The sequence below is a fragment of the Rhincodon typus genome, chromosome 1 (genome assembly GCF_021869965.1).
Source record: "Rhincodon typus isolate 14 chromosome 1, sRhiTyp1.1, whole genome shotgun sequence".
In the NCBI taxonomy this organism is placed as follows: Eukaryota; Metazoa; Chordata; class Chondrichthyes; order Orectolobiformes; family Rhincodontidae; genus Rhincodon; species Rhincodon typus.
Window position 1 is genome coordinate 150,584,193 of NC_063332.1, and position 20,422 is coordinate 150,604,614.

Sequence of the window (20,422 nt, forward strand, 5' to 3'; positions counted from 1 at the left end):
GTCAGATAGCATCTGTGCAGAGAGATTAAAAAGTTAACATTTCAGACTGAAACTTTCATAAGAACTGGAAAGTTAGGAATGAAATAAGTTTTAATCACAAATCAAGGCAGGGCAGGAGGGATTGAGAAGGGGGAAGTAACAAAGGAGAGATGATTTTGATATGAGAAATTAAACAACAACAAAAAAAAAAGGGTGATGGTATGAGGCAAGAGAGGGTGGTAATGGGACACCTGATGAAACGAGAATGTACCTAGAGAACCTGTAAATGAGAACAGCAGAATCATCAAGTGCAGCTATTCAAAAAATGAGCACATGGCTTTTAATCTGTATTTGTTAAAATCAATGCAAAGTCCAGAAGTCTGTAAAGAATCTCTTTGGAAGATTAAATTCTGATCTTCAAGGTTATGATGAGTTTCAAATGAATAGTACAAGAAACCAAGATCAGAGTTAGAATTGGACAAAGAATTAAAGTGACAGGCTTGGTGTGACAGTTTATAGGCTGAACAGAGGTGTTCCACTGAGTAGTCACTGAAACAGAGTTTGGTCTCCCCATTGTAGAGGAGATTGTACTATGAGCAGTACGTACAATGTATTAATTTAACAAGTAGCACAAGTTATTGCATAGGTATTTGGGGCCTGGGATTTTGGGAAGTGAAGAGGTAAAAGGCCACTCTTAATGTCTCCTGTCCTTGCCTGAGAAGGTGCTGTGGTCAGTGGAGATGGCGTTGAGGATCCCTCTGCCCTTCCCTTCTAGAAGTCATAGAGACATACAGCATGGAAACAAACCCTTCGGTCTAACCCATCCTACTGACCGGATATCCTATACAAATCTAGTCTCATTTGCCAACATTTGGCCCATATCCCTCTAAACCCTTCCTATTCATTTACCCATCCAGATGCCTTTTAAGTGTCGTTATTGTACCAGCTCCACCACTTCCGCTGGCAGCTCATTCCATGCACGCACCACCCTCTGCGTGAAAATGTTGCCCTTGGGTCCTTTTTAAAATCTTTCCCTTCTCACCTTAAACCTATGCCCTCTAGTTTTGGACTCCCCCACCCTAGGGAAAAAGACCTTGCCTATTTACCTTATCCAGGCCCTTCATGATTTTAAAAAATGCTCAGCCTCCAACGCTCCAGGGAATATATCCCCAGTTTATTCAGCCTCTCCCTATAGCTCAAACACTCCAACGTTGACAACATCCTCATAGATCATTTCTGACTGTCTTCTAGTTTCACAACATCCTTCCTATAGCAGGGTGACTAGAATTACACGCAATACTCCAACAGTGGCCGAACCAATATCCCGTACAGCTGCAACATGACCTCCCAAACTCCTACACTCCATGCTCTGACCAATAAAGGCAAGCATACCAAATGCTCTCTTCACTATCCTATTACCTGCGACTGCACTTTCAAGGAACTATGAACCTGCATTCCAAGGTCTCTTTGTTCATCAACACTCCCCAGGACCTTACCATTAAGTGTATGTCCTGCCCGGATTTGCCTTTCCAAAATGCAGCACCTCACATTTATCTAAATTAAATTCCATCTGCGACTCCTCAGCCCATTGGCCAATATGATCGAGAACCCGTTGTACTCGGAGGTAACCTTCTTTGCTGTCCGCTACACCTCCAATTTCTGAATGAACCTCCATAAACTACCCTGGTCCACTCTAAATATTTGCTCAATGTTCATGTTCAATTCAATTTTCTATTCATAGTTATCTACATTGGAGATATCCAACACAGATTAGTTGACCGCTTCGTGGAACACCTCCATTCAGCCAGCACACGACCTTGTGTTTTCAGCTGCTTTAGTTCTCTGCTTCACTCTGACCTTGGCTTCTACTACTGATCAATGGAAGCTCAACAGCACCTCATCTATGGATTAGGCACTTTGCAGCCTTTCCAGGTCAATACCGAGTTTAATAATTTCAGATAATAATTACTGGCTCATGTATTAGGGCACCAGTTGTAGATGAAGATTTCCTTGTTCCACTGCCATTTGATCACTCCTGTCTTCAACTTTATCAGAGGCCTTTTCTTCTTAGCAATCTTTTTAAGCAAGAACAGAGGGGATAACTCTTTCCTCTCCACCGATGCTGCCTAAACTGCTGAGTATTTCCAGCACTTTTTGTTTTTATTTTGGACAGGATTGGGTTTGGCGGAGATGTTCTCCATTGTCAAAGAGGTTGCTGACACCAGTCATTCAGGATGACGTTAGCATTAGCCAGTTAGAAGTGGAATGAATTGAACTGAATTGGCTGAAGATTGACACCTGTGATGCTGGACACCTCTGGGAGGAGGCCAAGATGGATCATTGGCTTGGCAATTTTAGCTGAAGGTAACTGCAAATGCTTCAGCCTTATCATTTGCACTGATATGCTGGGCTCCTGACTCATTGATGGAGCCTCCTCCTCCTGTCAATTATTTAATTGTTCACACCATTCGAAACTGGCAGGACTGAAGACCTTCAATCTAATTCAGTGGTTGTGGAATCGCTTAGCTGGTCTATCATTTGCTGCTTATACTGTTTGGCTTGAAAGTAGTCATGTTTTATAGCTTCACCAGGTTGATGTATTTTTATTTTTAAAAAGTATGATGCTTGTCTTGGCATGTCCTCTTGCTTCTTCAGTGGACCAGGGTTGATCCTCCAGTTGCAGTACATGGTAATTAGAAGGTTTCCTTGCCCACATCTGACTTGATGCCAGCAGATTATGGGGTCTGGAGTCAGGTGAACTCCCAGGGCACCTGTTTCCTATCTGTATACCACTGTGCTACCATGTCTGCTGGGATCTTGAGTTGCTAGAATTGGAATGGTGAAGGTGGTGTGTGAGATATTGCTTATAAAGTATGATTCCATGAGTATGACTATATCAGGCTACTGCTTGACTTGTGTGTGAATGCAGCTCTCCCAACTTTGGTGCCAGCCAAATTTTCTTACTAGATGTTAGTAAGGAGGACTTTGCAGCGTTGACAGGACTGTATTTGCTGTTGTTATTTCCAGTGCTGAGGTTGATGCTCATCGGTCTATCTGGTTTCATTCCTTTCTTGTTAAGGCTTTCTAGCGTTTGACACATATGAGCAATTTTAAAGGGCAGTTAAGAGCCAACCATATTGCTGTGGTTCTGGAGTCACATGTAGGCCACACCAGGTAAGGGAGGCAGATCTCCTTCCTTAAAGGACATTAGTAAACCTGATGATTTTTCCAACAATTGACAATTGTTTCATGGTCTTCCTTAGACTTTTAATTCCAGATTTCCACGAATTTCACCATTTGCCATGATGCAATTTGAACTTGGGTCTCCAGGATATTACCTAGGCCTAGCAGCATTCCAGCTAATTTTGTTTCCATCTGTGCAGTCCTCCAAGTTCTGCATGTGACAGCAACTTCCGCAACCATAAGTTAATGCTGAAAGCTATGTCAGCAGGCTGATCGCTGTGCACGGACCCTCAAAACAGCTGTTGGGGAAATGTCATTTTCTTCAAACATTCTTCTCTCAGCATACAGGAACGTCAGAATCTGCATTGTATACAGGCAGCACTGTGGCTCAGTGGTTAGCACTGTTGCCTAACAGCACCAGGGATACAGGTTCAATTCCAGCCTTGGGTGACTATCTGTGTGGAGTTTGCACGTTCTCCTTGTGTCAGCGTGGGTTTCCAGTGGATGTTCTGATTGTCTCCCCAGTCCAAAGGTGTGCAGGTTAGGTGGATTGACCATGTTAAATTGACCCACGGTGTCCAGGAATGTGGAGAGTAGGTGGGTTAGCCATGAGAAATGTGGGTTTATGGGGATAGGGTAGTGGGCTGGCCCTGGGTGGGATGCTCTTTGGAGGATCAGTGCAGACTCAATGGGCTGAATGGCATCTTTCCACACTGTAGGGATTTTATGATTACCAGTCTAGCAATAATACAAGCTTCCCCCTTTTTTTGGGGAAGAAAATTCGACATACTAATGTCCAACTGTGATAAAATAAATACCATTAATTCATTAAAAGTCATATGTCTTATTTACCCACTTGCTATTGAAGTGTTTTACAACACTTCAAAAGTAGCTACTGAAATGTGTGCATGTTAGTGGAAGGGTTTCACACTCAATAAATCAAGTAGTCCTTGCCAACAGAATTAACTTGGATCAGCAGTGAAAGCAGGAAATGCAACATCTATGGAGCAAATTATATTCCCTCTTGCCATCCTAGAATGAAAGCCAATTAAGATTATTCTGTAGAAATGCAAACAGAAAAGACTTTATACCACTTATTAATTCCACACATTGAGGTGGAGTGGTTGCCATGTTACTATGGCTAAGCAAAGATGCCTCTCAGAATGTACAAAATTACAAGTTCCCCATGTTGATCATACACCACCGAACTTGGGACTTATGTCAGCTGTGGGTTTAGATGACAAAATATTGCCAAAGGTAATTTCTTCTAGCTCAAATGTTGAGTGATCTGCTCCTGCCTTATTAAGGGACACTTTTACACTGGGCTCCCTTGAGAGTCTATGGGTCCTTTGTGAGCCTTTCCTTGTTGATTGTGGTTTGGTGGTGAATGCTTGGCAAGGGACAGACATAGGAATGTAATGATAATGATGGAACTTTAGTGAACATTAGTAAATGAGAAGATTCATTTGTCAGACATTTCCTTAGGGGTTCTCTGACTATACCATTACAGTTTTGGCAGAAATCCTGTTTACATGCATAGATGGGAGTTCTCTGAACCTCTAAGCTATAATGATGGAGTAAGAGACAGCCTAGAGGTAATTCCCAGTCATTGTTTTTTATTAAAATGTTCTGCCATCCATCTCTCAGTAAACAATAATTCAGAGTGCTTTTATTTGTTGCTAATTCCTTTCAAGTACTTTCCTGTACTAATTATTTTGAATTTTGCTATCTCCTCACTAATTCCAGTGCTAAAAATATTTCACTAATGCTGCTTTAGCTATTGTGAAAAATCTGTGCAAGGCCATTTTCGCGTTAGTTTTTTGTACCCATAAAACATAAATAGGTGCTCATTTCCTCCATAATATGCCCACTACCCGAGATTTGCAGAGGATAGGTAGAAGAAATATTTGCAGTAATGTTAATCCCATTTCACATGATAAATTGACTGCCTTTCTCAGATTGCTGTGTGCTCCTTTTGTTTCCTCTGATCAAAGAGTTAACAATTGAGTGGTGCACAGATTTTATCATGGTGGTAAGCTAAAACTCCAACTCAGATCGGAGGAGGAGAGTCTCTTCTCTCTCTCGGTTGCAAGGGTCTTTGCAAAAGACATTTGTGATTCTCACACACCGTTTCCAATTAGGACTGTGTCATTTATTAAAACTGACAAAAAGATTGGTATGAAATGGGAAAACAATGAAATTGTCATTGTCGATACAGGTGAGTGAGAAGTGGACAGAAACATCAGCACAACTGTGGGCATTCTTTGGAGTTTGGGGGTAAAGTTCATTTTGTGACAGAGTGAAAGGAGCTTTCATCTGCACTGATATACCATACCTGACTGAACCCACCAAATGACCCAAGTGGAAGTACTTAATTGCTTTGCATTCATAACCATATAGCACAATTGTAACACATTCACAAGTCCCACAGAATTCACAGAATCTGTAATCAGACAGGGTAAACTTCCTTTTACCTTGACGAGTACAAATAATTAATAATCTTCATAGGCTACCCTATCAACTTGCTTATTGAAAATAGTAACAAATCAACTTCAAAAACTTTCTGAAAACAGTTGTTGCTACAGTTCCTTTGTCATGTTACAGTAAGTTCTCAATTGATGAAACTCTGCAAAAAAAAAATTCAAAATAAAACTATATTCCGAATGATTTTATATCTCTACAATACTGTTATGCAGCCAAATGAAACAGGACTACTCGAAACTGCAGTGTTAAATTTGTTTGTAAGTGCTATTGATTCCACATAGTAATTACACTTTATGAAGCAGTGATCAGCATGAATACACATCTTAGCTCACCACAATACACATATACCTAACAGATACAAGTCATCACCAAAGACAAAAGCGCTTTTGAAATTTTTTTCCCCCCAAACTGCCATACCAAACATTAAAGCTTATGAAACAAATTATGAATCTTACATAAACTGCTACCTATTAAGAAACAATCACAATCAGGAAATCTAGACATCATGCTGCCTGCCTCTCATTCTTTAAGCAGTACCAATATACCTGAGAATGCTTCCTTTCAATCATTTACATAGGCTTCGACAAAATTCACAGGAAACTCAGTAGCTGACAAATAGGCAATTTCAGAGATGCCTCACATGGGATTTTTCTGTTTTTTAAAAAAACCTCACAGCATTTGCATAATTACAAAACTCAAACAATGTGGATGTTCTGGAATTCCACGAATGAAGCTCCCTATTCTCACATTTCAAAGTTGACACACAAATCTGATAATTCATGTATTTCTCATCATTACTTAACATTAGGGAAAATGCTCCCAATTTGCATTATTACATATCTGAACACAAACCCAAGTGCCATAAAATCAATAATCCTCAAGCACGAGTTACAGTAACACAAGAATACAAATTTTCTGCGTCTTTCAATCAACTTGGGAGCGTAAATCACGGATAGTTGCTGATCAATCTCAATATATTAACTGTGGTCACAAACCAACACTACATAGGTTTTGAGCAAAAATGTAAAGTGCCATTCCATTTGGAATTTGGCCTTATAAAAGCTTTAATAGACAATTGTTAGACATTTCGAAAAAAATTTACGCACCCAAATAAAAATAATCCATTTAAAAACTGTTTTCTGCCACAGTAGCAATGTAATTTAGGCTCAGTAACAGAACATGAAAACTTGTTTTCAATTTAGAAGCTTATTTTTGATCTACAATCAAGCTATTGGGTCAGAATACTGTATTTCTTGAGGGGTAAATTATCCCTCAAAGGATGGTGGTGACATCCTACCTCCACTCTGTAATCACCAGCACCACATTGGTCTACCACTGAGTAGCAGGGGTATTGCAAGACAAGGAGCTTTGATTGCATGGAAGCAAAGGATGAAGAAATAAGCCAGTGGGTAGAAAAGTGATTTAAGCAGATTATTCAGGTGATGTTCTTCGAAGTTTAACATGCATACATTGTCACTAGGATCTTACTGAAAGTTAGCAAATCATATTTGTGCTGTATGTAAAAGTGAAAAACACCCAGCAAAGCAACTGTAGGTTTTGGCTTTTCAAGCTTAGATTGTGCTCAGAGCATTTGGAGCTGAATACATTAGGGTCAGGTGTTGAGATGGGAGCAACACATAATGCTGAACTTCCATGCAAGAAAATAAGCCCCGGAAGAGTGTTTTTCCTTCCTCTTCCTATAGTTATTAGCGTCAAGATGCCAAATGTGCCTAGTGACAATAGTGGTGCAAGAAACTTCAATTCACTTCCGAATGAAACTGAAAAATCATTTTTTACGTATTACTTTAATGCAGTTATTGTTAAAATTAATCCAAGGTCTTGGCAGCAAATGCAATGTGATTCAAGTATAAACTCAGCTAGTAGCATCCTCCACCAATAACAGCTGTACAATATAAGCATTTTGCAGCAGGGTGTACTTAAAGCCCAGGTACAAAAGCACATCATATTTTTAAGAACACACAACAGTCCAAACACAAATCAGAACATTTTAGCATTTCACAATTTCTAAAGCTAACAGTAGCTTGACAGAAAGCACCTATTTTACTAACTGATAAGCAATTCAGGTGGTTTAATGTAAAAATATGAATTAAAAGATATTTTCAATTACAAACATGAAGTGCCCAACCCAACTTTTACTATGCAACCGAATTGCGCAATGTCTGGCTGGATACTACCATTGTTTGATCACAAATTTAAGAAATAAACTCTGAAAAGTAGAAAAATCTGACAGAAGAGTGAAAAACCATCCAAAAAAATCTGCATAAGACATAGGAAAAGAGTGATTCACTGTTTGAAGTAATTTAATGTGAACACACCAAAAGCATTTAAGACTGCAGATGGTCATATAACACCACTTATTTTCCACAAAAATTAAATCCAGATCTTTCTGATGATTAGTGTTACTGGAAAAGTCTTAAATACATTAAAGCAATAACTTATTTTGAATCCAATTTATAATCGACTTGGCACTACAAGTTAGTAGCTTCTATAAAAATTTCTTTTCTTTCCAAAATTAAACATCTATTTTCACTCTAAAGTCTCAAACTTCAACATGAGAATTGGAGTCACTTAATGTTGGAGTTCTGCAAGGAAGTGAACAGCAAATAATTCAAAACAGTTTGATCTTGAATGTTCAAATAAAAAAGATGTTCACTTTTTTAAAATGTTTTCTGCAATGAATCAGAGAATATTAAAATATTTCAGTTCTTTCATCTTGTATTTTTTGACACCCAAAAGATGTTCAGAACTCATTAAAATGTGAAAAAAACTGAAACAAATGAAGGCAGTACAGATCTACTCTTACCTTTTCTGTCAGGTTTAAGATTCCTGTCCACTGGTGGTGGTTGACAATCAGCAGTAGGTACAGGCCTTCTAGGAGGGGTTTTTGGGCTTACCCTGAAACCCATGTGCGCTGGAGGTGGGACCTGCATTCCCAGTGCAGGGAAATCAAAAGGACCAGGCGTCATAGCTACATAATTAGTGTCCTGGATTGGTTCAGAGTGGCTGACTGTCTGAAGGCGTGGCGGAGAATTGGCATCCATAGGTACGTAGTTTTGGTCAGCTTCTTCATTACACAAACTTGCCAGTGGCATCATACCCTTTTTTTGCTTAAAATTGAAAGGGGAAGAAATAAAGTTCTTTTAAAGTTAATTCAAGTTGTCAATTTACTGTTTTTTTTTTAATAAAAAAAAAAGAAACACAGGACACCATTCCCCTTAGTATCATCCTGTCTCACTTGGCAGAATTCTCACCTCAGAATCAGAAGCTGCTGTTCAAACCTCTGCTAGCTAGAACATGAGCAATACACTGACATCTTGCTGTGGTATGGAGGACATTCTGCTTTGCCAGAGGGGATCCAAGTGGAATGTGGAATTTTCCAGGTGTCCTCAAATAAATTATCCCTAAACAAATCACTTAGATACTTATTTGAATGCTGTTTGTGAGATCTTGCAATGGGAAGCTCATTGAGCACAATGCTGTGTAAAATTTTAAGTAAATCTCTGTAAAAACTACAGTAATAAAGGCTAACAGCCCAAGCCTCTATGGTTCTGGCCATCTGATTTTTCTGTCGTTGGAATCATGGAGCAGTGTGGCCAAGGAAATATTGGTATTCCAAAGTGTGAACTTCTGATGTAAGTACTGACACGTGCAGAGACCTGAGGTGAATCAGTAACATAAGTTGAGTTGGAAGTCTCTCCCCATATCAAAGATTTGAGCCCATGTTTTTAAGCTTTGAAACCAAAATGGTTGTGAACATAATAATTAAACACAGCCAGATGATGGCATGCATTAAAATACATAGAACATACTTACTAGGTAGCTACTAAACCCTTCACCAAGATCGACTGAATTTGAAAATGTTCGAGGAATATCATAGCTATCTTGAGGACCGCAGTCTGTAATAGAAGTGGTTTCAAGAATGAGGTTGCTAAAACCGGAAAGCGCTCTCCAGAGAAGATATAAAACACTAACAATGGAAAATAAAGAAACAAAACCAATAGTTTGAGCCATGCAACTTTTGACCTGACTTCCCTAAAAAAAAGGAAGCCAATGCCACTTTTAATTATTATGACATTTGTAGCCTTTGTAACAGAATTACGTAGAATTTAAGAATTGAACATACTATGCGTTTAAAAGCTGTTCATCTATAACTGGTAGATGTCTAAAAGTGAATTTTTTATGCCAATAAAGTTCATGTGCTGAAATTTTACAATAATTGAAAATAAAAGCATTTTAAAGTCACAAATAAATGGCTTTGTTACAAATGTAATTGCAAAGTAGTTACTTAATGACACTGCTTTAACTCAGCTTCAACCCCTTACTAACAGGCTTTTCAAAGCAGAAACACGTACTCTAATACTGACCCGACATATTTAGTAAAAAACAGAAACGGCAGCAAGTTTTCATTTCGGAAGTGAAAATTTTAAAAAGGCCTGACAGCAACGAGTGAGTCAGTGTGGACACTGTCACAGCGTGTCACAGCATGGCATAATTCCAGTTTATAACAAGGACGGGCTATATGGTACACTGTCTATCTAAGGAGGAGAAACAGAAGTGATGTGCCTCCTCAAAGGGAGGATTCTACTGATGCACTCATGCATGCTTCCTACACTCTGGTTACAGCAGCATTCTTGGTTTTAGCTGGAGGGGATTACATAGTATTAGCTAATTAGATAATGATATTGCCAGTTAAAGTTAACACACCCTATGTTCCCCAAAGTCTGACAATATTTAAGAAATTGTAATGTATTTGCGTAATATATTAAAAGCATTACTCCAACCCAGACCCACCACAAATGGAAAACTTTAACCTAACTTGGATTGAATTTGATGATTTAATAAACCATAGCAGGAAGGTAAAAAGCTTGAATGGGGGAAAAGTTGCAATACAATCTGACTGTTACAACTTTCCAAGCAGAGTCAGTTATTTCTGTTGCACTGTGGCAAACAATTCACATCCAGGGTTGCCAAACCCTGGGTCAACATTCGCACCCAATAAATAAGCCTCCAGCAGCTGTCACCCAAACACACGGAGATTTCTCAGATTGGACAAAAGCCATGTTTCCTGTATCATACAGCAAAGAACTCAGATGTACAGCATGGAAAGAGACCCTTTGGTCCAACTTAACCATGCTGACCAGATATCTTAAATTAATCTAGTCCCATTTGCCAGCATTTGGTCCATATCCCTCTAAACCCTCCCTATTCATATACCCATCCAGGTGCTTTTTAAATGTTGTAATTGTACCAGCCTCCACCACTTCCTCTGGCAGCTCATTCCATACACGCACCACCCTCTATGTGAAAATGTTGCCCCTTACATCCCTTTCAAATCTTTCCCCATCACCTTACACCTGTGCCCTCAAGTTTTGGGCTTCCCAATCCCAGGGAAAAGACCTTGTCTACTCAATCTATCCATGCCCCTCATGATTTTATAAACCACTAGAAGGTCATCACTCAGCCTCTGACGCTCCAAGGAAAATAGCCCAAGTGTATCCAGCCTCTCCCTATAGCTCAAATACTCCAAGCCTGGCAAAATCCCTGTAAATCTTTTCTGTAACTCTAACTTTCACAACATCCTTCCTACAGCAGGGAGACCAGAATCTTTTTTGTAATGTAATAAATTATATTTAACAGAGGTGGTGGATGGGATAAAATGAAAAAAATTTGCATTGTTAGCACTTCATATCACACATCATTCCTATCTGATAACAATTAAATGCAATACGTGAACACAAACCTGGCTGGCTTAGCTCCAGAATATTGGTGGCAGAAGTATCTGAAACTTTAAACAAGTTAATGCCAACATTGTTAGTAGGACAGATTTAGAAATGAAACAAACTGAAAAAAGTAAACACCGATTCATAAACACTGATTCATAAACACCATTGCCTGAGGCACTATCCCACACATTAAAACTCTAAAATTGCACAATGGGACCATTTTCTTTTATTATTGAATACAATTGAGACTATAACATAGTTCCTTGTTCCAAAGAGCTGACATTCACATATAATTGCTGCATAATAGGCTCTGAGAAACATTCACTGGTTGCTAATGGACAAGATCAGACAGGAGTTAGGCTTGTGGTTGAGGCATGACTTACAGATCTCTCTTTGGAAACTTTGGAGAAATTGGTCCATGTTAAAGCTATGTCATAACAATGAATGGCATTTCTGAATGATGTAATATCAGCAGGTGACCATCAACTGCATTTTATACAGTAGAGTACACTTTCTCCTGGTTTTTAACATTTATGTATATTATATATTATTCTGAAATAGGCTTACAATGGAAAAGGTTCCTCTCCCCAAGAACTGAATTTTCCCCTTCAAAACTGGTCTCCACTCCATAGATCCCAGTAACAAGGCATTTGGCAGTGCAGATTTCAAGGTGAATCCAAGCACTAGAATTCCTCATGCCACTAAGCTTTATTCCTGAGTTATATTTCTGGACAAGTATGAGCTTGTCAATGTATTGGTTTTTATAAAAATCTTCATGGTTGCTCCTTTATACAATTACTTTTTCTGAAACTTGAAGTTATCTCCCTCAATCCCACTTCCTTCCACTCTTCATCTAAAGGCATTGATCAAACATAATTGCGTGGACTTCTAGTCCCCTCAAGCACTTCTTCAAAGTTTATTATTAACTCAATAGCCTCAACAGCAAATGCTGTTAGATTAGTCAAACATGGAAGGGATCACACACTAAGCCCAATCCTGCCCACATTGACATATATTTTTGCAGGGGAGCATTGTGTAACAATCAGAGCAGAAAATGCTTTACTTTTCCTTCCAATAACCATGGAGTAGAGAGACCAATTGCAGCAATTGGTTGCAAACCCAGCTGCAACTAGATAGGTCAGTACAACCTGGCAATTCAACCCAAGACCTTCATGGTCTTTAGAGAATTCAGTGAATAAATGGGCAGATCGGAGAAAATATAGTTATGTACACAAGCTATTGAACTGACCTTTTCTGAGCCAATGGCCTTCCACAGTGCCAATGGTGTTGCTTCGAAGAGTTTTGCCTGACGTAGGAACACTGTAATTAGTATCAGCCTCTGAGGACGATCGAGGCACACAGTAGGTGTCCACGGGTGAACGGTCATGAGATAGGGAAGGTTTTGGTGGGCGAGGTGGAGGAACATCCGGTATAGGTTCCAACTTTGAGCAACTTTGACTCAGGGTCCCCTCCATAGAAGGCCTTGGAATCTGGTATGTACCTCCTGGTGTTGATGGAATGTCATAGCAGACAGACATCTGTCTCATTTGATTTTCCAGAATAGATATCCTTGAGGGTGCATTAAATACATGTGAATCTCCTTCACTATCAGCAATCAATGGGGAGCAAGTTCCAGCAATTAGGTCTTGAGAATAACTCCTTGGCAGGTTATAAAGGCTTGAATCTGTAGACGTGGAAGTTATTCTGGGTGGTGGAGAATCATAAAAACTTTGCTGTGAAAAGAAGCCATTTATAGCCTGTTTAGATGCAGGGGGTGCTGGGGGCTTGTGTGAAGGTACATTGTCATTGCAGTCAGTTTCTGATGAAGTGGACTTGGTCAAAGAATCTGCATGAAACCTGAAAAGCAAAGCAGAAAACCTCAAAAACTGTTCATTATGTTATTTCATTACAAGCGTTGAAAAGTAATGCGTCCAAAATCAAGCCTGCAATTAGCAGCCTTTGGCAATTACTGATTTGAGGGAGGTAATTTAGCAACCCCAACTTTTCTTCTGGACAATCTACAAGTTAGAATGCTTAGCCAAATTTTTAAGATTTGTTAAAAAAAAAGGAAATGACACAGAAAACAAGTGTTCAGTGCTGATCTCACTTGCTTCTAATTTAACCAATTATGAAAGAAAGGGTAGGGCTGTTACCAGCATACATCTTAAATAATCACTTCAATCAGCAGACAAAAGAGTGTAAATCCATTGGAATGCATGCATGCAGACAAGGAATTTTACAGTTCAACTTCCAATCAAATTTCAGTGCCTTATTTAATGAGAAATTTTGACCCAAATGTAAACCAATGAGTCTCCATAAACCCATTGTCCAAAACTCTACTATCCATATCTTACACTGCATCAAGTCCTACTCATGCATTAACCCTGTCTTCAGAAACTTCTACTGAACTCTACTTCCCCAGTGCCTCAAAATTTAAAATTCCCATCCTGGTGTTTGAAAGAAAAACTCATTTACCCATTTGAATTACACAGTTCTCAGCACATGTAAACAACATTTTAACAATTTCTGTAGAAGATGTAAAAAGAGCTGCTGGACAAAAAACCTATTTTAAAAAAAAGACATTGCAAACATTGAATGTGTGCAAGAACTAAATGAAAACTGATGAAAAGTCTGCTACTGCAATCAACTGCATTTCCACTTTTCAGAGTGCAAATATTTTCCACTCAATCTGAAAATATACATCAAAATTTGCTTCAATCAATACAAGTACCACACTTAGAAAGATGCAAACCATTTAAAGGATGGAAGCTAGTATCCAGTTCTACTTCAACAATGGAAAAATGGCTGCTGTGTCAAGTTAATCATAACAACCAGGAGCAAAACAACATTTAGAACTTCCATAAACAATAAAGAAAGGCTTTGATCATTGGTGAATTTGACTGAACTTTGTTTTACAGCTAGTGTTACATACAGAAGCATCACTGCTTTGGTTTAGATACAGAACCAGTCCCTCAATTGTCCTTAAAGCAATATGGCTGAAAAATGAAATACAAATCCAGCCCATTGTGAAAAACTGCTAACTTAACTTTTGTGGTGAGGCCATGGCAAGTGCTTCTGCATTGCACTGCTGTGGAGGTTTAAAAAAAAACCCAATTTCCAGCATATTTTGTGGCCACATCATAGGTCGTGCATCCTCTATTCAAGTTTCTTTCCAGCTGTAATCTGGCCACTTTAAGGATATGAAGAGTGCCTGCATTGTAGAGACTGGTGGGAAATAGACAGATACGGTGAGGGCCCAAGACGGGAGAGCACAAAAGGGAAGAACTTGGGACAGAGTCAGTTGGTTACAGGCAGTCAAAGCAAGAGATTTTGTACTCTGAAGCAGGGAAATTGGCTTGAAGCTGCAGGCAGCAGAGAAGCCGACTGGAAACTGTTACCAATAGTCAGGGCTTAAGAGAAATTCTGAGTAGCCAAGGTGGCAGAGGAAGTTTGCATGCTGCGTTCCAAACCCATGATCACTTCCATTTAGAACAACAAGGACAGCAGATACATGGGAACACCACCACTTGCAAGTTCTTCTCCAAAGCATGCACCATTCTGACTTGGAAGTGTTTCACCATTCCTTCAGTGTCGCTGGGTCAAAATCCTGGAATTTCCTCTCTAATAGCATTGTGAATGTACCAGCAGAACATGGACTGCAGAAGTTCAAGGGGGCAGGAGCAATAAATGCTAGCCCTGTCAGCGACACCCATGTCCCACAAATAATAAAAAAGAAAAAACTGGGTTTGAGTTAACCCCTAAAAAGCCCCAAGGGTCACTGATAGATCAGTGCAGCTGAGAGAGGTGGTGAAGGAAGACCACAATCAATAGTTGCTTAGAGCAGTTGCAAAATATTGGAACTTGAAAAAGCCCAGGCAGTGCCAACTTAATGAAACTAGCTGTCTGCGAACGGACTGGAGTTGTGCCTTTGATGTGGGAATGCAACATCAGGAATTCAAAGCAACACAATGTCGAGAAAGAGATTGAACTACCAGGATGTGAGCAGTCATATTGAGGCAATGTGTGATGAAATATGGTTTCTGAGAGCAAAGCTAAATTATAAAAAGGGAAAGGTTGACATCCCTTCTAAAGGAATAAATCAGACAGCAGGTGACTTTTTCTCTTGCATCAATTTGCTTACTTTTGTCTTTGTTAAATGTGTCTCTCAAAAAATAGATAGACAATCTTTATTATTCATGGAGAATCAAATGAAGAATAGCTAATCTTTCATCGTGCCAGTTTAAACAAAATTTGCCTGGCCCTTCAGTGTTCTACGTTGGCTACATTCTGGGACAAAGTCCACAATATTGCACAACAATAACTTAAAGGCAGCAAGTTATAGTTATTTTTTGGCTGAATTTTCTGACACTAAAGAATGAGAAGTTAACTTCTATAATTCACCATGATGCTGTCAGACAGCACAGCAGCATTTTCATAGAAAAAACAAGAATTTGGAGACTCAGCATGTCAGACAGAATCTGTGGATATAACAGGCAAATTAACATTTCAGGTTTGGACCCAACTTCATCTGAAGCACTAAATTTAATCTATTCTCTCCATAAATGCTAACTGACCTGCTGTGTCATCCCAGCATTTTTCTGTTTTGTTTCAGCAATTGCAGCATTTTCTTTCTTACCTACATTTTCAATGTTGGATCTCAACCATCAAACAGAATTTTTCTGACAGTAATATATAGTGAAATTTGATGAGTCCAATCCCAGGGGACGGTCTTCAAATGTGGGTTAAGCAGAGCTTCATGATAGCAGAGGACTTCAAATGCTACATATTGAATCATCCTAAAATGTATCTCTTGCTGTTTTCCAGATACAAATGCTGAATAGAAAATACAGAGGAACAAAAAAGAATTTTATTCCATTTGTTCACAGACTATCATCTGGTGGCCTTAAAAGAGACCAGAATTTAGGCTCTGGAAATCTCTGCTGTCTTTTTCTCCCAACTGTGCTGTTTTTGGAAGTGTGTGATACAATCTCCTATGCCAATGTAGTCAAAGAGGTTTTCAGTGCTAAAGGAGGTGCCACCTTGGAAGGTCAGTAGTCTAACTGCACAAGAGAGTGGCCATATGGACCCACGATATGTAATGTGCGTGTTCCAGTGCAACACTTCCTCAGATTCACTTTACAGAAAACGCTTCCACTTCACTTTGTACATCGGCCAACGGGTGTTTATTAATGTGAATCCAACTTTGTGTTCGCTAATTTACATATTCAAAATTTAATTTAATGTCCAGTCAGGCCCACTAAAACCCCTTAAGTAGCTGAAAGGGCTACTACTTGAGGTTTAGTGTGTCCACCCTCACTTTCAAAGTGGAATTTGGCCTGGAGATGTCCGGATCCAGACAGATGCCTTTCAAGACTGTGATTTTCGAAACATACCCACACCTGTTGCAAGCCCACCCCAACTGAAAGTACAACCTGCAGATTCTGTTAAAAGGTTCTGCCAGTCTCCTCTGCTTAATTCCAAGATGGCAGGGTAATCACTTTCTCCAATCAGAGTACGATAAATGATGCATCAATGTAGGATACCTCATTCAGTTTCCAAAAGTCATAGAACCATCTGTTCCCATTAGGTTTCAGAACTAAAGCAATGGGGCTATGGAACTCCTCACAATCACGACATGTTTCACAATATTTTTGGAAGATTTTGCTCTATAGCATTGAGAAGGACTCTGCAAGGTGTTGCCGGTAAAGCAGTTCAGCAAGGAATACCCTGCATAAGACCAGGGCAACCCTAACCTCAAACATAATAGGGAGCACTCAGATAATCCAATTTTTCAAATCCTAATTGAGTACTTTTTTTGGCATGTGCTGGAGGGTTTCACTGAACGTATCCAGAAGGGTATTTTGAGAATGGGTATTGCTGTCTTAGCTCTCAATATGACACAGGGTATAGAAGTATTTTATGATTTTGCACAAAAGGTTACCTGTCTTGTTAAGATTTCCTTCAGAGTGTAACCTACAATGGCTTTCCTTTGTGTTCAATTACCTTTGGTGTCTCCTTAAGAATCGATCTTGAGCCCTTCTTGCTTCTTAATTACACACTGCACCTGGCTATATCATGGTAAACACAGTATTAATTTTCACAGTTATGCTGACAACATCCAGCTCTACCTCACAACAACCTCAGTTGACTCCACCACTGTCAGTGACTTGTCAGACTGCTTAGCCATGATCCAGTATAGAGCAAGCAGGAAATTTCTCTAATTAAAAAAACATGGGAAAACAATAGCCAGTGTCTTTGGTACCAACTCAGTTCCCCAGCTACTGACGCTGTCCCACTCCCTGATAACTGTGGGAGTTGCCCCCAAGATGTGCTTCTCACCATGAGAGTGTATTAGCTCCTAAAGCTGTTTTCACTTCATCCATCTTAGTTTATCCTTTGCTGAAACTCTCCTTCAGTTACCTCTCAGCTTCTTCCTAAAGCTGTGATAATCAAAACACTATTGCCCATGTCTGTATTTTCACCAAGACCTGTTTACCATCATCCTGTGGCCACTGACCTACACTGGCTCCCTATTAAGCAACATCTCCACTTTTAAAAAAAATTGCATTTCTTTTTTCAAATGCCTCTAACTCTTATCTCTACCATGATAATCCTCAGAGACATCTGTGCTCACTTAACTCTGGGCTCTTGAGCAACCCTCATTTAATTCCTGTATCATTGGTACCATGCCTTTGCCCTAAGCTCTGGAATTCCTTCCTAAACCTGTCCATCTATCTTTTTCTTCAAGATGCTCCTTAAAGTCTACCTTTTGACCTGGCTTTTGACTATCTTCCCTAACACTGTACATAGACACTCATGTTCATGTATATATGTAACTTACACACACATGTATAATACATTTTTGATATACAAGTGTACAAGTCAACCACTTAAAAAGATGTAGTGATATTTTATTCCAGATATCCTAACATTCAAGGATAATCCAATCATGACTTATCCCAGAACATTCCTTTAATTGTACAACAGTGTTTAGTTGACCTTTGCATATCATTAGATTCTGTTGTATTTAATGTTTTCCCAGCAACATACAAAAGTTATAAATCAATTTACACAGGTATCCAATGAATAGGATTAGATGAATATATAAAACATTTTCTCAAGGGTTTACATTGGGTAACATTTGATTAATTAAGTGCCATTCAACCTTACCCACTATTCTGGATTCATCAAGCACAAGGCAAACACCATCCATCTCCCACAAACTTTTTATCAATTTCACAAAATCCATTGTAAAGATTAGCAGGAAGCAGACATATCAAGGTTAGACTGTCAAGCAGTGGCAATAGTGCAGTTTGCAGAGTGGAAAATTATTTCTGCCACACTGATCAATCCTGAAATGGTGGGAACAGCACACGAGTCTATGATTTCACGAGAGACCCAATTACAGTTCATTAAACTCACTGCTTGTGAAATGGATGCTTTTTGCTTTCAAAATCTTCTAGCAGGAGATATTCGTCCCCTTCTTCTGTGGCAAAGGATGATGCCTGGCTATTTCACAGAGGAAATTGAAGATTACAACATAACAAAGGTTTGCCTAATTTCACTTGTTTGTAACCAACAGTTCAATTAAACAAAAGGAAACATTTGTGTGGAAGTGCCATCTCCCATTGATGTTCAGCTGAGAACAAAACAGTATGTTACAAAATATAACAAATCTGCAACCTTTTAATTCTGTATATCTGTCAGATTATAAATGACATCAAACACAAATTGAAATTATAAATATGTATAAAATACGACTAAAGCACAGAAAAATGATTGAATAACTTGTATTTTTAATCTTCCAAAGTTTAATGTCAAACATTTTAGTAACTGTGTAAAATGTCGGTTTTGTATCAGTAGCTGCCTCCATTACTGTTTCTTTCAAGGGTTACTGTCAAGGGTAGAATCAAGTTTAAAGTTTTTCTGAAGAGTGATATAATGCACACTGGAAGTCAACTTATTTTGAAAATATCATTATATACCTATGTCTACAATTGCAGCCTTGTAATTTGCTATTAAATTTACAGAAGCTTATGTAAAATAGCATTAGCAACCTTAAAATCTCTCACTCTGAGTTAACGGATGGTCAAGAAGAGCAAATGAAATGCAATGCAATGACAACTTTATTCTTTTGTGGGAGGTGGGCTTTGTTGGCAAGCCTTGGTTGGCATTTGTTGCCCATCCCCAATTGTTCTTGGATATTTGGTTTGCTGGGCCATTGCAGAGGGCAGATAAGAGTCAACCACATTGTTTAGATCAGGAGTGACATGTAGACCAGATCAGGTAAGACTGGCAGATTTCCTGCCCTGAAGGACATTAATGAACCAGATGGGTTTTGTTTTACAAAAACTGATGATGGTTGTCATCATTACAAGATTAGCTTCAGATGTTCTAGATTTTATCAGCTAGAATTTGAAAGTGTTGGATTTAAAGCCATGTGTCCAGAGCGTTAGTTTGGGCCTACGGATTACTAGTCTGGTGACATTACCACTACGCAACTGTCTCCAAACCTTACTTCTCCATGAGCCTTCCTGCTAGGTTAAAATCGTACAAGGTGGATAAAATGCTGATTTTGGTGCAAAGACAACCTATCTGCTATGATTTTATGCAAAACACTTTCCATTCTACTGGCAGATTAACTGAACTCGGAGATGGTCTCAACTAAAGTCCAAGTATGTTGTGGAGCACAAGGCAAAATTTTCAATCTTTGCGATCTTAAATTGGTGGCTATAGGAGAACTGGAAGTTTAAAAAAAAGTTACAAATTGCCGATGTTTGAATCTTGATCTGGAAGGAGTGTACTTGAGAATGTGATGTAGATGGTAGATGCAAAACATAGAACCATGTTCATGATCAACCTAAACTTTACAGATTTTCTGAAGAAGGGTCTAGGCCCGAAACGTCAGCTTTCCTGCTCCTCTGATGCTGCTTGGCCTGCTGTGTTATCCAGAGATGTGCTGATGAGGTAGATTAGCCATGAGAAATGCAAGGGGTTACAGGGATAGGTTGTGGGGGGTGGGGGGGGGGGGG

General features: G+C 39.2%; 1 protein-coding gene across 6 annotated transcripts in view; it reads right to left on the bottom strand.

Moving 5' to 3' along the window:
• gab1 (GRB2-associated binding protein 1) overlaps nt 1-20,422 on the bottom strand; it is a 217,860-nt gene that overhangs the window by 15,233 nt on the left and 182,205 nt on the right. For 2 of the 6 annotated variants that reach the window (XM_020524965.2, XM_020524937.2), the window contains exons 4-7: nt 18,813-18,899; nt 12,640-13,247; nt 9,481-9,563; nt 8,471-8,774 (exon numbers count right to left, since the gene is read on the bottom strand). In XM_020524965.2, coding sequence (XP_020380554.1) covers nt 8,471-8,774; nt 9,481-9,563; nt 12,640-13,247; nt 18,813-18,899 — 1,082 coding nt within the window. Of the gene's footprint in view, nt 1-8,470; nt 8,775-9,480; nt 9,564-11,407; nt 11,453-12,639; nt 13,248-18,812; nt 18,900-20,422 lie in introns of all 6 variants that reach the window. The other 4 variants (XM_020524973.2, XM_020524959.2, XM_020524930.2 and 1 more) reach the window with 3 other exon arrangements.